Raw genomic sequence first — 15267 nt, 5'->3', positions numbered from 1 at the left:
CCCCCCCCCCCCAAACTAAACAAATCAACAAAACTCTAAGATGCCACCTAGAGCTATGCATGACAGAGCACGAGAGAAAACTGGTTTGCAACGAGGAATGGCTGATAAGGGACTAGGCCAAGCCTCATTGAAATACCAGAGGAAAGCAAAATACCTCATAAAATGTGATATGATCAGCTTGGAAATATTCAGAAAGAAAACGACTGCAAAAGATGGCCACCTTTCAACTACACCTACTGAACTTTCATTCGATGTGATCCTTTAAGAAAAAACTAGTGCCTTACGGTCTGGGAGGATTCTGTCAGAGAATAGAGACCTGGGTTAACACAGTATCTGAGTGCCTACTGCATGCAAACCCATTTCTTCTCAGTTATCTCATTTAATCCGCAAGAACTCAGCTATCACTTTTATTTTTGCAGAAAAGGGCTAGACAGCTCAAATGGCAGAGCTGGGGTGCAAAGCAAGGTATCCCAACTCCAAATCCCGACCTCACTTCACCTTGCCACTTGGATTCCCTGGCCTCTACTTTGTTATTAGGTCTGAGAGAAAGTAAGAGTCCCTTAAAGTGTTAATTGCCCTTGACAAGTGTGACAGCAAACCCCGCCCTCCACCCACCCCACCACACTGTCAACAGGTAGTAGCAGATCGACCATAGCCCTAATCTCTGAAGTTCCACCTAGGTGATTAGTTAGGTAGAATGACTGGATAGGCAGGGCTGCAGTTATTTCAAAGGGTGGAGGCTACATATGTCTGGAAAAATCCTAGGAACAAATACGTGGAATGAGCAAACAAAAAACATCCACCCCTATACCATTTAATCTTTCCAGGGTCACACTCATGGCAATATGTGAGGGGAGTGGTTTATGCAGAAGTTCAGGGGGGAAGGCAAGAACAGAGCAAAGTTGGGGGTGGAAGGGTGTGGGTAGTTTAGTAAAGTTGTATTTTGCAGGAATGGACATAAAGAACTGTGACAAAGGTTCCCACCTGAATAAAAAAATTACTGGATGAGGAATAAGTTATGGTGACCAAAAATAAATGATCTACTCAGAGGTTTTCATGCCACCTTCAGGTTCAAGGGGCAATCTAGAAGATGGCTTGGACTTCAAAATGTTAGTGCTTCTGGGACAATTTGAGGCGGTGGTGGTGGTGGGGTACAGGGGAGGACCGGATAGATTATTTGAAATTTGTAGATTCTCTTGGGGAAACTGATGAGCTTTTGGTCGCTAGAGGTTTTTAACACCCACACACAAACTTTATGCTGCTGCTTGCTGCTGCTAAGTCGCTTCAGTCGTGTCCGACTCTGTGCGACCCCATAGACGGCAGCCCACTAGGCTCCCCTGTCCCTGGGATTCTCCAGGCAAGAACACTGGAGTGGGTTGCCATTTCCTGCTCCAGTGCATGAAAGTGAAAAGTGAAAGTGAAGTCGCTCAGTTATTTCCGACTCTTAGCGACCCTATGGTCTGCAGCCTACCAGGCTCCTCCGTCTATGGGATTTTCCAGGCAAGAGTACTTGAGTGGGGTGCCATTGCCTTCTCTGCACAAACTTCATGAGCCCTCACTAAACCAAAGTTCCTGGTTCTAGTTAACTATGAGGGGAGATACGTGTTGCTCAGGAAAGTTGCTTTGGAACTCAAGAATCACCTCAATTCCTTTGTTCAGCATTCTAGCAGCTTCCATTCCCTTGCCCTGCTATGGGATGCCCTTTAATTCCTTACAGAGTTGTTTTCTAAGGGTAAGGAATAGAGGTGAGCTTCTCTGGTGAGCTGCCTCCCACAACTGGGAGCTGAAGAGGTGCTTCATGAACAATGAAGACATCGGGAAGCCCAGACACCATTCTTCAAGTATAACACAGAAAAAAACAAGAGAAAAGGACTAAGGAGACCAAAATGCTATTGCCGCTGTTTGAATGCACAGATGAAGTTCCATCCCAAGGTAGCTTTTTTTTAGAGATAAGCCCGCTGGTTTTTGCATGTTCTGCTGACTCTCTTAAGCTGCTCAAGAGGTTGGATGAGTCTCCATTCAAAACAATTTCTATGTAGGGAAAAACCGCTAGTGGCATGCAGATACAGATAGCTACTGCATTTGAGAGCTCAGGCCAAGTTGGCTCTTGTTTTTATGTTGTCAGAAAAGAATCATATGAGCATAATTTTCTTTTTTGAAACCAGCTCTTCACGTGAACCACTCACTTTTGGTTGCAATCCCTCAGGCTATGGCTCAAAGGCAGCAAGTGGAGAAAATGAAAATGAGAGGGCATGAAGATGAGGATGGTCTGTCTTTATTTCAGTCACACAGTCACAGACGCAGCCTCCAGTCACACAGGAGGCAGGAAACTGGAACTTCTAGAAGCCCCCAGGAGTGGAGGCACCACAGTGAGAAGGCAGACTTCAGTATTGCTAGGACAGAGGGTGGCACCCCAGCCACCTCAGAGAGAGGTCGTGTCGGTGAAAGCATGGGCCAGCTCCTCGCTGGTAGCTTTGTATGTGAGCGTCTGAGTGTACAGCTCACCTAGAGCGCAGAGGTCCCCAAGGAGAGAGTTCAGAAGAGGTACAGGGGCTAGAAGGCGAGGGTTGGAATGGAGAGCCACACATTGAGAGGAAGAAAACAACAGAGAACAAAGCGCGAACTAGGACAAGGTTGCGTCTCGTGAAACAAACGAGAAAACATAAGACCTACGGAGTGATTTCTAAGTGGAGTGAAGCTCTGCAGGGGACCAGCCATAATGAAACTTTAGAAAGAGTGGTGACTAGAACCGGTGAGAGCTTCTCCCCACCAATCTCCCATCCCAGGTTATTTGACTTTGCAGTGATGTCATCCAGTCCAAAGGTCATACTTTGGAATGGGGGTATTTTGCCTTATATGGAAACCTCACTTCTCAAACCAAATACTGGGACACATGGTCTGAAGAACGAGTTCTGTACCCTTTCTGGGTGGGACAGGCAGTTTGGGAGAACTGAAATTCCAGGATTCTGGAATTTCCGGGTGACTCCGCGAAGAGCACAGGGCAGAATTTTTTTTAAAGATGAAACACTTCAAGAAATTCTGGGATACGTGGGCACCAGACTCACAGACTGGAGTCTTTATTCAGGTCTCTACGGTCTCTAAATTTCCATTTTCTCATATTGTGATAAGCTTTGCGCTCTCTGGGAGAGAGTTTCCATAAAACATGCAAGGCATTTAAAAAATGTGAGGCGTCTCAGAAATGAGCAAATTGAAGGAAACTCGAAAGAGCTAAAAAATCAGCCATATTTGGATCTCTGTACTTACATATGGAGTTAATTACGCAGAAATGTTTTAGTTCTGGAAAAATGGCAACACTAGTTTGAATCTGATTTTGCACTGTCCCGTCCCAGGGCTCCAGACTTCCAGATGTGACATCACTCTGCTCCCCTGACGTGGATGAAGCCCAAACCAGCCTTTCCAGATTTCCCCTGACTGTGGATGTGTCGTGTAAGGGGGAGGCAGAGCAAACACAATTCGATGGTGATTTCATACCTTCCAGGTCATCAATTGTCTTTTCCAGTTTTGCAACTGTTCTCTCTGCAAATTCGGCACGGGTCTCAGCCTAGGGCAGAAGAAAGGAGTCACCAGGACTGCTTCAAGACCAACCCCAGGAGAATCCTGAGCCAGCTGGGTGGGAATCACACTCACCTCTTTCAGTTTGTCGGACAGAAGTTTAATTTCTTCTTCATATTTGTCCTCCTTTTCAGAATACTGCGGTAGAGATCAAAACACTACTTTTTAAAATGGAGGGAGCAGGAGGAAAGCACAAGAGAATGCACATTCCCTGATGCTTGGAGAAAAGTGCATGCTTGAAGCTATGAACCTGCCTAAGAAGCAAAGTAGAGACAGGCACCTTTCCAGGCAGATGAAATGGGAGGGGATCCCTCTGGGATGGGACTGATCTCAGGACCTGAGCTGACAACTCGAGATACACGTGTGATGAAGACGGAGGCAGATGAGTGAATGGAAACATGCCTCTCAAGGCCCTCCACAGCAGCTGGCCTAGTCTGGGTTTCCAACCCCACTTCCCACCAGCTTCCCGCCACTTCCTAACCCTCTTCGGAGTACTCTCTGGTCTCCCAGCCCTTGCCTATGTCTGGGCCCCCAGGCATGGAATGTCCCATTCCTTGCTACTGTCTGTCAGAAGGTATGTTTGCCTTTCAAGGCTCAACGCAGGTGAGTATTAGCCAACCTTCATCATCTGCCAGCTGTGTCGTTAGCACCAATCCCAGTGTACAGATTAGGAAAGAGTCACGGAAGCTAGCTAATTTGTCAAGGGTCACATGGCTACCACCTGACCAAACCACAGCTCGAACCTGATTCTGGAATATGAGCTCCTGGCCGGCATCCTGCTCTATAGTTTCTGTTTTCCCCCTCTAATAATTTTACTTATTTTTGGCTGTGCCGGGTGTTCCTTGCTGTGAGGGCTTTCTCTAGTTGTAGCAAGTGAGGAGGGCTGCTCTCTAGGAACACTGCACAGGCTTCTTACTGCGGTGACTTCTCGTGTTGCAGACCACAGGCTCTGGGGCGCTCAGGCTTCAGCAGTTGCAGCTCCTGACTCTAGAGCCCGCAGGCTCAGTAGCTGTGGTGCATAAATGTAGCTGCACGTGCGATCCTCCTAGATCAGGGGTCAAACTCTTGTCTCCCGCACTGGCAGGCGGATTCTTTACCACTGAGCCACCAGGGAAGCCTCTGCGGTCTTTTCTAGGGTCACCTCCTTGCGACACCTTTCGCAGCTTTCCAGAGTCCTTCTGTGGAAGCCCTACCACACCCTGGTTACTTTGTCAACCCTTCTACTCAACTAGACTACAAGCTCTTTAAGAGCAGATCACCGTAGCATCTCTCCCAGTGGCCAGTCTCTGGCATACCCACATTTATTCACCAACTATCCCAGCATGAAATACCCACCAGGCACCACGCTGGGACTAATGACACAGCTCTAAACGAGACCAACAGAGTCCCGGTCTCTACAGTCTAGCAAGGAAGGCAGGCAATTAATTATAATAAATGTGATCAACCCTCATGATAGGGAAAGAAGTAGGTGGGGCTATGCAGCTGAGAAATACCTAACCTAGATGAGCAATCCGGGAGGGGTGAACAGGGGGTTGCCAAGCAGAGAGAAAAGGGAGCAGCCACTCCAGGCTGACTGGACAGAAGGTTCAAAGAAAGCACTGGAAGTGACCAACATGGAATGTCTGTGAAACTGAAGTTCAATGCAACTGGAGGGGAGTAGGAGGAGGGAGAGTGAGGAAGAGCTGAGAAAGGGGAACTCAACAGCAGGGGTTGGGAGGGGAGGGAAGGAAGGTCACGGACGGGTCTGTACGTTCTCTCTAATGTAATGACTAATGCTTTCTCCTGTAATGACTGCTTTGGGTACTATTTCAGCAACAACAACAAAAAAGCCCAATTCCACCTGTGATTGCTGCTCAACCTTCTAAGAAGTATTTCTGGAGGAACCTGGGGATTTGGTTGAGAGAGAGGCTCTGTATTTATATGATGAGGCTCAGAATTCCCTAATATGAGCCTGACCAGGTCCCGATCTCAGATTCTAAATGCATCTTCAGGGGACTTTCCTGGTGGTCCAGAGGTTTAGACGCCTCACTTCCACTACAGGGAGTATAGTTTGATCCCTGGTCGGGAAACTAAGATCCCACATGCTGCCTTGTATGGCCAAAATAAATAAATAGATAAATAAGTCCACCTTCGTAGGAGGTTGAGATAAAAGCTGGCATTAAGACCCTATGAAAGAGGGAAATCTAGCCATCAGACACCCTTTTCTATAGGAGAAAAAAACCTGGCTGCTGGGTACCAAAGCTACTGTTAGCAAATACAGGTCAGATCCCCGATACGCTGGCATGCTCCTGCGTTCCTAGGGGGAAGAAAAAAGTCCAGCAAATCACCCTCCAGCTCAAGCCAATCACCAACCTTTTCAGATGCAGCCTCTAGTGACTTCAGGTTGTTAGTGACATTCTTGAGTTCTTCTTCCAGGTCACCACATTTTCTGCCCAAAGACAAAAGAGGATTTTTGGTGTCTTATCTTTTTGTACAAACCGCAGTCTCCTAAAAGAAGTTTTCAAAAGGAGGAATCCGCACTGCCAGGGGCCCCCAGAAGGAATGTGGGGAAAAATGTTAATGGCTTTCTCTGAGACACAGTACTTGTCAAAACCCCATCGTGCCAGGCAAAGGCGCGGCAGGCCAAGGAGTATTTGGGAGATTTGTAAAGCTCCTGGGACTTGGGCTCCTGCCAAGTCTGAGGCAACAGGGACTTGTGAAATCCACGATTGATGAGGCTGAGTCCGGAAGGTGTTTAAGAATGAGACGCAGTGCAGGAGGCTGGGAGAAGGCAATCCGAGTTTACACCGGACACGCCAGGAAACAGGCCTGGAACGGATTTTGGAAACCAGATCTCTCTCAGCACTGCGGGAATGCTCTGGGGAGCTTGATTCCTCACCCGAGTCTGAGGGGAGAGGCTTTTGGGGTTTCATGGTGGCGGTGGGGGAGGGGAGCTTGTGGGGACTCTGGTCAAGCTTCTCACCTTTCCTCGCCACCAAGAATGTGTCCTAGCCAAACAATGTCATCAACAACAAGGCATTTAGACACAGACACGGCAGTCTGCCCTCAGCGTTCCCTTAAGAAGGCACAGCCTCCTAAGGATTCCTCTCTGGGAAAACGGGACTTCTGGGCTTCTCGCTACTGCCCGACACACAAAGGTATTCCCAATACCTCTGTGGTAAGAGTCAACACGTGGGCAGTACTTCCCAGGGCGGTGAGAACAAACAGTTGCCTGTCACTCTTTGTCAGCTAGGGAAGCAAAGAGGAGGGACTGATGGATGAGTCCCAGACACCCATCCACTTGACCAGAGGCCCTGGTCGGTATCAATTCCCAACATAACTTACTCCCTCCCAGCTCCCCTACCAACCCCCATCCACCATGTCCAGAGCTGAGCTGGGCACCACCCAACCCCGCTTTGCCACTCACAGTTCGGACACCTCGGCACGCTCCTCTGCCCTCTCTAGCTCACCCTCCAGGATGACCAACTTACGAGCTACCTGCAGAAACAGGAAGGACCAATTAAGACACCCCCAAGGCCCACATCTAATAGGATACCCCACCCCCACCTGGCGCAAACAGCAAGGCCACATCCAGCAACCTTGGGGCTTTCTGCTGCTGCTCCAGGTCTAATTTCCAAACCTAAATTCTCTCCTGTGGGCCCCAGGAAGGGGAAGGAAGAGACGGGGCTGTGGGGACAGGCAGAAGGAGCAACTGAGCTTTCGTGGTCTGAAGACCCACAGCCAGGGACCACAATTCCCCATTTTAGCCTAACGCCCAGCTGGAGGACAAAAAAAAGGGATCTGATCACTTCGTTTCCCCTTTAAGTCTAAGTCCCCACTTGTCTGAGTGTCACAGAATTTCCCAGGACTTCTGGCATTGTGGAGATACGGTTTCCTAGCCAAGTGGCTGTCTTCGGAAAAAAACAGATGTGGATGCAGAAGGACAGCTGAGCTGACCAAGAGCTTCCTTTAGGCGGCCCCAGGGTTTTCCCTATCACAGGTCCATTTCCTCCCCACTTCCCGCTACTGCCATTCACCAGCCCCACTCCCTGCCACTCACCTCCTCGTATTTGCGGTCAGCCTCCTCGGCGATGTGCTTGGCCTCTTTAAGCTGCATCTCCTGAATCTCCATCTTCTCCTCATCTTTCATGGCGCGGTTTTCTATCACCTTCATCCCTCTGCGAGGAGCAGAACTTGTCATTGCCTCCAAACACACATCACCACCTCACTGCACACCTCCAGGCATCTGCTCATCTAAACACTTCACTGACACCTACCAAGAACCACACTCCAAAGAGGAGACTAGAGCTGCTCACACTCACGTGCATCTTTGCAGGATGCCAGGCACCATTTTTTAAATGTCACAACCCCCATCCCTAGAAATAGGTACAGTACCCCCATTTTACAGAGGAAGAAACTGAGGCATAGAGGAGCTAAGTAACTTGTTCAAGGTTACACAGCCAGTAAGAGGCAGAGCTGGGATTCAAACCCTGGTGATGTGGGTCTGGAGTCCACACTCCTATAGTCTCTCACTAACTAGTAACAAGGGGGACTTGTACGCCAAGTTACCAGGATCTGATCGAAAGTCTGGGCTGGCCTGGCTGTGGGAATGATGAATTCTGCTGCATTGGGGTGGGAAGTGGGGTAGGGAGGGTGCGTTTGTATGTCACAAGGGGCTTCCCAGAAAAGAATCCACAAGTGAACAAGGAGAGGAAAGGTATTCTTCAGTGAGAGAGAGAGCTATACAAGAAAGCCCCAGAGAATGGATAAAGAACATGAGATACACACATACAATGGAATATTACTCACCCTTTAAAAAGAATGAAATAATGCCATTTGCAGCAAGATGGATGAAGCTAGTGGTTGGCATATTCAGTGAAGTAAGTCAGACAGACATGAAAATTGCTCAGTCGTGTCTGACTCTTTGTGACCCCATGGACTATACAGTCCATGGGATTCTCTAGGCCAGAATACTGGAGTGGGTAGCCTTTCCCTTCTCCAGGGGATCTTCCCAACCCAGGGATCAAACCCAGGTCTCCCACATTGCAGGTGGATTCTTTACCACCTGAGTCACAAGGGAAGCCCAAGTCAGACAGAAAAGGAGAAATATTGTATGACACTCCTTATATGTGGAATCTAAAAAGAAGTGATACAAATGAACTTATAAAACAGAAAGAGACTCACAGACTTATAAGACAAACTTATGTTGCTGCGCGGGGGAGGGATAGTTTGGGAGTCTGGGATGGACATACACACACCGCTAGATTTTAAATGGATAACTAACAAGGACCTTTTGTATAGCATAGGGAACTCTGCCCAATGTTATGTGGTAGCCTGGGAGGGAGCGGGGTTTGGGGGAAAATGGATTCATGTATATGTAGGGCTGAGTCCCTTGGCTCTCCACCTGAAACTATCACAACATTGTTAATTGGCTATACCCCAATACAAAATAAAAGTTCAAAAAAAGAGAAAGCCCCAGAGGAATCAAAGAATATGGCAGGGAAGTCAGGGTGGTTGCACCACAGGCCGCTTGAATGACAGGCTAAGGGTTTTGCACCGAGGGAACAGGGAACCACAGGAAGGTTTCAAAAACAAGTGTGAATGGAAAGCAGAATGGTGGCTGGGACTTCAGCGGGAAGACCAGGTAAGAGGCAGATATCCACAAAGTGATGGGTGAGGATGGCCTGAGGTGAAGTGGATATGTCCACTGGGGGAAGGACGCTGTCCTGGGAACAGCTGGAAGTGGCCTACAACTTCTGACCATGAGATGGAGCTCACCGTGGCCTGCACTCTGTGGAGTGGACACGGTAAACTCAGATATCTCCAAAGAAGAGGCCAACGAGTATAATGTATCAGTGTGTGTCGGGCCTGCCCACAGCAGAGGACCATTATTATACTTCTAATAAACATTTCCATTCGGACTGTCACTGCCCTTCTCAGCTAACTGTCTAAACACTCTCCAGGCCCGTACTGGGCTTTCCAGGTGGCACAGTGGTAAAGAATCTGCCTGCCAATGCAGGAGGCGCAAGAGACTTGGGTTCGATCCATGGGTTGGGAGGATCCCCTAGTATAGGAAACGGCAACCCACTCCAGTATTCTTGCCTGAAAAATTCTGTGGACAGAGGAGCCTGGCGGGTTACACAGTCCATGGGGTCACAAAGAGTCAAACACAACTGAGCATGCGTGTCTGTACCAGGCCCTGAGATCAGCAAGCTTGGAAAATCCTCTGCAGTCAAGGAGCGATCAAAGGGACTAGCTCACGGCCCCATCGGAGAAGGCAATGGCACCCCACTCCAGTGTTCTTGCCTGGAGAATCCCAGGGACGGGGAGCCTGGTGGGCTGCTGTCTGTGGGGTTGCACAGAGTCGGACACGACTGAAGCGACTTAGCAGCAGCAGGAGCAGCAAGGCCCCATAGTAAACGGCAGTGGAAGGACTTAAATCTAGATTCTTCAGCTCCCAAGTACAGAATTCTTTCCACCTAAACAGTAGTCTCTAACAAGGGTGCCATCAAAGGCTACTGGTAACATGACACCGACAAGCGAGGGGCCTTCTGACCTGGGGAGGTTCGAGAAGTGAGTGAGACACCTGGCCAGGCCTGTCTGACGGTGAACAAGGGGAGCACCTTAGCTGAGGCCCCGGGCACAGCTGCGAACACCTTGTGACTGGATCCTTCATACTCCCAGGCGGCTGCCCTGAGCTCCCGCCCTCTCACTCTATGAAGGGCTGAAGCAGAGCCGCGCTGCGCCCTGCGCCCTCCCTAAGGGCCATTCCACTGTACGGCAAAGAAACTTCCCGCTTAGGCAACTCAGAAAGTCAGTCTCCAAGATTCTCCAGTTGGTTTAGCCCCTCTTTAGGTTCTGTAAGGGTGCGACAGAACCATCAGGAATGGATCCATGGGAGAAGTTTATACCAGAGAACTATGGTGCGCGAGTGCCAAGTTGCTTCAGTTGGGGCCGACTCTTTGCGACCCCGTGGACTGTAGCCCGCCAGGCTCCTCTGTCCATGAGATTCTCCAGGCAAGAATCCTGGAGTGGGTTGCCACTGCTCTCCTCCAGGGGATCTTCCCGAACCAGGGATCGAATTTGCATCGGTTGCACTGGGAGGGGGGTTCTAGCGCCACCTGGGAAACTTGAAAACCATGGTGGATGAGTCCAGTGAGATTTCTGGTGTGATGCTGTGGCAGATACGTGAGGACCACCGGTCCAGCCCGCACCACCACCACACAAGGAACCCACTGACCATCGCACAGAGACGGCCGCTTCTGTGAATTACACAATCTGCCCATAGTCCTCCAGAGCCTGCTCCAAGGCGTGCTGCTTGAGAGGACACAGCACCCTGCTGGAGGCAGCAGGAGGATGCCCTGGAGGTAAGAAGTGCTATCAGTTGCAAATACATTAATTGGAGTGGTTTTGTGCATGTCCCTGACACACAGTTGTCCAGTGACTCAAGGCCTGAAGCACTGCTAATAGTTATTCATGCAGACAGCCCATTTCCAGTTTTCATCCCCCGTCTTCTCATATCACCCTGGAAACCGATGTCTTGAGAATGTTGACAACCACATGCACAGTGACTTTCAGAGACAACAGGAGACACAGCGCTCTGCGGACAGACTGCCGACGACAGTCACAGCTACAGCCTTATATCTGCCCGTTTTTTGCCTTCCTCTGTCTGGTGGTAGTTTTCCTTCATAACTGCCACGTCAAATGCCTCCACACACAGCATGATGGTTTACAAGGTATTGTTGCCCATTTATATGTATGTGTACACACGTGTGTCCTTGGGATCTCACTGACTCTCACCCCAGCTCCGGGAGGTTGGCAGTATGGCAGGACCTCAATTTCCCAGAAGTAAACGCTCATGCCACCAGGTTCAAAGCGTCCTTACCTCTCACTCTCATCTGCAGCCTTTTCTGCCTCCTCCAGCTTCTGCAGGGCTGTGGCCAGTCGTTCCTGAGCCCTGTCCAACTCCTCCTCAACGAGCTGGATGCGTCGATTGAGAGCTGCCACATCACCTTCGGCCTAGGGAGGTCAGAGGTGGAACCAGGTTAAGAAGGAAAAAGGTCAGCCAGCCTTCCACTCACACAGTGCCCTTTTCTCCAGCTAACACGCTTCCCCCACCAAAGCCCACCCAGGAATCCAGGCGGTAAGGAATTCAGACTGTCTCTTCTGGACAATGTGAATTTTCCATATGATCTTTTCCGCCAAATGTCAGTGAACACTCCCCACAACAGGACAGGCTGTCAAGTCATTACGGGCTTCCCTGGTGTGGCACCAGTGGTAAAGAATCCATCTGCCAGTGCAGGAGATGCAAGAGATGTGGGTTCAATCCTGGGTCAGGAAGATCCCCTGGAGGAGGAAATGGCCACCCGCTCCAGTATTCTTGCCTGGAGAATCCCCATGGACAGAGGAGCCTGGCAAGCTACAGTCCATGGGGTTGCAAAGAGTTGAGCACAAGTGAGCACAACACTCAAGTCAATACAGGACAGAGAGAGAAGTAAGCTGTTATCTTCTAAGAGGATGGTGCTGGCCTCTCCATGGGACTTCTAGAGAGCAAGGCCACCAAGCAACCGGCTCACTCTGTCATATAAGGTCTGCTCCTAGCCACCTGAATGGTAAGACAAATGCAGGACTCTGGACGCCTCAGTTATATGCTGACCGTACAGTTGGGGCAGTGGGGAGTGGGGGTGCTGAGTGGGGGCAGCCTGACTGGAACTCCATCCTTAATCAAGGCTGCCTGAGAGATGTTGGGACAAAATGATACAAGAAAGCAAAGAAAATGTGGTTACAGGCACTGAGAGGTGGCGGAACGGTTTTACTGGCTTTTCACCTACAAGGAATGTAATAAATACGTTGGCATGCATAAGAGCAACAATTCAAGGATCAAAACGTACTGGTCAGAATCCTTGCTCCGCAAGTGTTCAGCCATGTGGCACGGAGCAGGCAGCCTCCCTGCTTGCTTTGAGCCTATCCCAGGGCCTGTTTCCTTCATACCTTTCTGGGGACTGTAATGCAAGGGTGTGGCATTGCAGCTGGCATGTGGGAAGTCCCACAAAGGGCAGCTCTTGCTGCCATGATTTCTCCCCCATTTAATCCTCGTGGATCTCACCCATTTTGCAGCTGGGAAAACTGAGAGATGCAGGAGAAGTGAAACAGTCTTTTTCAGTGTCTCAGAGCTGGCAGGGAACAGCTTCTTGAGCCCTAGACCAGGGTTCTTCCCTTGCCAAATCTACACTCTTGAGTCCTGTGGGGGCTTTGAGGCCTCACACTTAAGAATATTGAGAACTGGTTAAAACGGGGCCCAACCGACAGGAGAAGTATAAAGTCACCCTGGCTTCTTCAGAACAAGACAAAGAATCTCTGAACGGGGGAGGGCTGTAAAAAATTAGTGGAGTAACAGAATGAGGCCAGAGTTGCTGAAAAAACACAGACTCAGGAAACTTTTCTCAGCTCCACTATCCTAATTGCGGAAGGAGAGGAAATTCCCCCAGGTGTTTCTGATCACAGCTTCCTCCGGAACACCAGTTTGGAGAATCCATTTAAACCACTGATGAGCTATTTTAAGAAATGTCACCCACTCCTTCCAAAGAGTGGGTGCTTTTTATTCTTCTTAAAATTAGACGAATCTTCACTCCTTCAGCAACTGGGGCAGGAATGGACTCCTCCCCTCAAGTTTTTTTAGTACACTCACAAAATTGTGTAACCAACACCACCATCTAATTCCAAAAGTTTTGTCACCCCAAAAAGAAACCTCACACCCATCAGTAGTCAAGGCACTGATTTTTCAGATCACGCGGTGGTGCCTGATTCATGAGTAGGTTTTTTTTTTTTTTAAAAGAGCCCCTCCTTTTATGGAGGATTCTGAATCCTGACAACCATGCTTTTGGCACATTTTCAACTATCTGGAACGGAAATAGTTCTGAGATACATTCTTCTATGTACAGATATACATATATATGTATTCTTGAAAAACTGCTAGTCACTGCTAGTCATTTTGGGCTCCACCCCTTCCTGCAATCAAAGCTTCTACACGCTACAAAGGATTTTCCTTATAAGGTAAAAGAGGCTTGCTAGATACATGTGGCAAAGCAACAGGAAGATGTCGGTTAATCACACAAAAATCTAAACCAGCTGTCGGGAGGCAGACCCAGAAGTCTGCCACACGCCGGCTCTTGGCTTTCTCTACAAGAGACTGAAAAAGGCCTCCCCTCCCCACTGGGCTTCATTCCTTCTGCCCAGGAACCTTCTTAAGGCTTTCTCCCCTTTTCCTGACCAAGAGAAGCACGCTTTGAAAAGTGAACTTTTTAAGAAGTTCGAAACTTTTCCAAAAACATCTTTCCTCCCAACTGGATGGTCCCACTCCTAAGTCTTGGCTCCAAGCTAAGGGCCATTTTTAAGCAGGAGTAATTGTCCTCCAGCGAGATGGCTTGGGATGAGATCAGAGGGAGGGTTATGCCGGTTACGTGTGTGAAAGAGGCCAAACCAGCTACTGTTGGGAGGCTTACACCAGGTTTCTGAGGGCTCTTCACGCCAAGGCGGCCCTTGCAGGATTAAAGGCTTTGACTCCAGCCAGCACGGAAACAAGTCTTTGGGGGAGTGGGGGGCGGTTCTTACCCAGATCTGTCCATCCCCACAGCAGTGCCCTCTGCCTGGGCATCTTTTCCACTTCTGGGGTCCCCACCCTGAGTCTCAACACTCCAGCTTTCTGATACCCTGGGCCTCCACACTCTTCCCCTAACTTTCTTTCTGAGCCTTTGCAGTCTCTTGTCCCAGCAAACTCTTACTTATTCTAAGATTGCTCACCCTCCATAGTGAAGCCTATCCCACTGGCTGGTTCTTCCTGTCATGCTCCCAGTTAACAGAACACAAACCCCCGCGGCCCGCCATGGTAATCAGCCTTATCTGTCTGACTCCCCTTGCCCCCACTAGGCTGTAAGCCCCTCTACGGGGAGAATGCGGGGAGAAAAGCGCAGGAATAGAGCATCTAGTAGGTGCCAGGCAGAGAGGTTTTCCTCCACAGTCCCTTCCAGCAATCCTACCGGGGGGAGGGCATTATTGTCACCTCGACTTCGGAGACACGCTCCTCCTAGGAGTCAAGTACTAAGTGGGATGGGATGGGATTGGAATACAGATCTCTTTCCAGTCCCAGAGGTGGCCACCACCCGTCCCGTCCCAAGGGGTCATCAAGGGACAGAGAGAGGGCGGTGACCCCCCCGCCCCCATTCAGCCCCAGGCTTCGCATTTTGCAGCGGCCGCACACAAAACGACCGTGGGTCTAGGGGCCCGAGCTAACATTCCAAGGGGCTTCGCGAGCCAGGCAGGGTCCCGCTGCCCTCGTTCCCGCAGGGGACCAGCTGGGGAGGGAAAGGCCGGCGGCTCTGGAACTGAACTTCCGCCCCCCGCCTGGAGCAGACACGTCGCCGCCGCGCCCCTGGGAACAGCTGAGAAAGTTCGGCAGGAACCGGGAAGCCCTGGAGGTGGCGAGAAAGTGCGGCGCCCGCACCCCCACCCCCTCTTCCAGTATCGGCCGGTCCAACCCCAGACAATAGAAGCTCAACGTTTTCACTCTCACTTCCCGCTCCTAGGTGGAGCCGCAGCTCCCCGCCCTCTCCCGCCCGGACCCGGGCGCCGGCGGCGGCGAGTCGGAAGGCAGCAGGGTGCCCCCTACCTCCACCCCCCACCGCTGGATCACGCCCCCCCGCCTTACCACCCTCCCCC

At 50.2% G+C, this 15267-nt stretch overlaps 1 protein-coding gene across 2 annotated transcripts in view; it reads right to left on the bottom strand.

The window, feature by feature from the left end:
* Positions 1–15267, bottom strand: part of TPM4 (tropomyosin 4) — a 25325-nt gene that overhangs the window by 2416 nt on the left and 7642 nt on the right. Inside the window, exons 3-9 of one of the 2 annotated variants that reach the window (XM_010845586.1) lie at positions 11438–11571; positions 7613–7730; positions 6980–7050; positions 5926–6001; positions 3649–3711; positions 3493–3562; positions 2337–2505 (exon numbers count right to left, since the gene is read on the bottom strand). In XM_010845586.1, coding sequence (XP_010843888.1) covers positions 2423–2505; positions 3493–3562; positions 3649–3711; positions 5926–6001; positions 6980–7050; positions 7613–7730; positions 11438–11571 — 615 coding nt within the window. In that variant the 3' untranslated portion in view covers positions 2337–2422. Of the gene's footprint in view, positions 1–2336; positions 2506–3492; positions 3563–3648; positions 3712–5925; positions 6002–6979; positions 7051–7612; positions 7731–11437; positions 11572–15267 lie in introns of those variants that run through there. The other variant, XM_010845585.1, reaches the window with a different exon arrangement.

This window comes from Bison bison, unplaced genomic scaffold (genome assembly GCF_000754665.1).
Source record: "Bison bison bison isolate TAMUID 2011002044 unplaced genomic scaffold, Bison_UMD1.0 scf7180017864221, whole genome shotgun sequence".
Taxonomy (NCBI): Eukaryota; Metazoa; Chordata; class Mammalia; order Artiodactyla; family Bovidae; genus Bison; species Bison bison.
The sequence above is the reverse complement of the archived record's forward strand: the minus strand, read 5'-3'. Positions and strand labels throughout refer to the sequence as shown.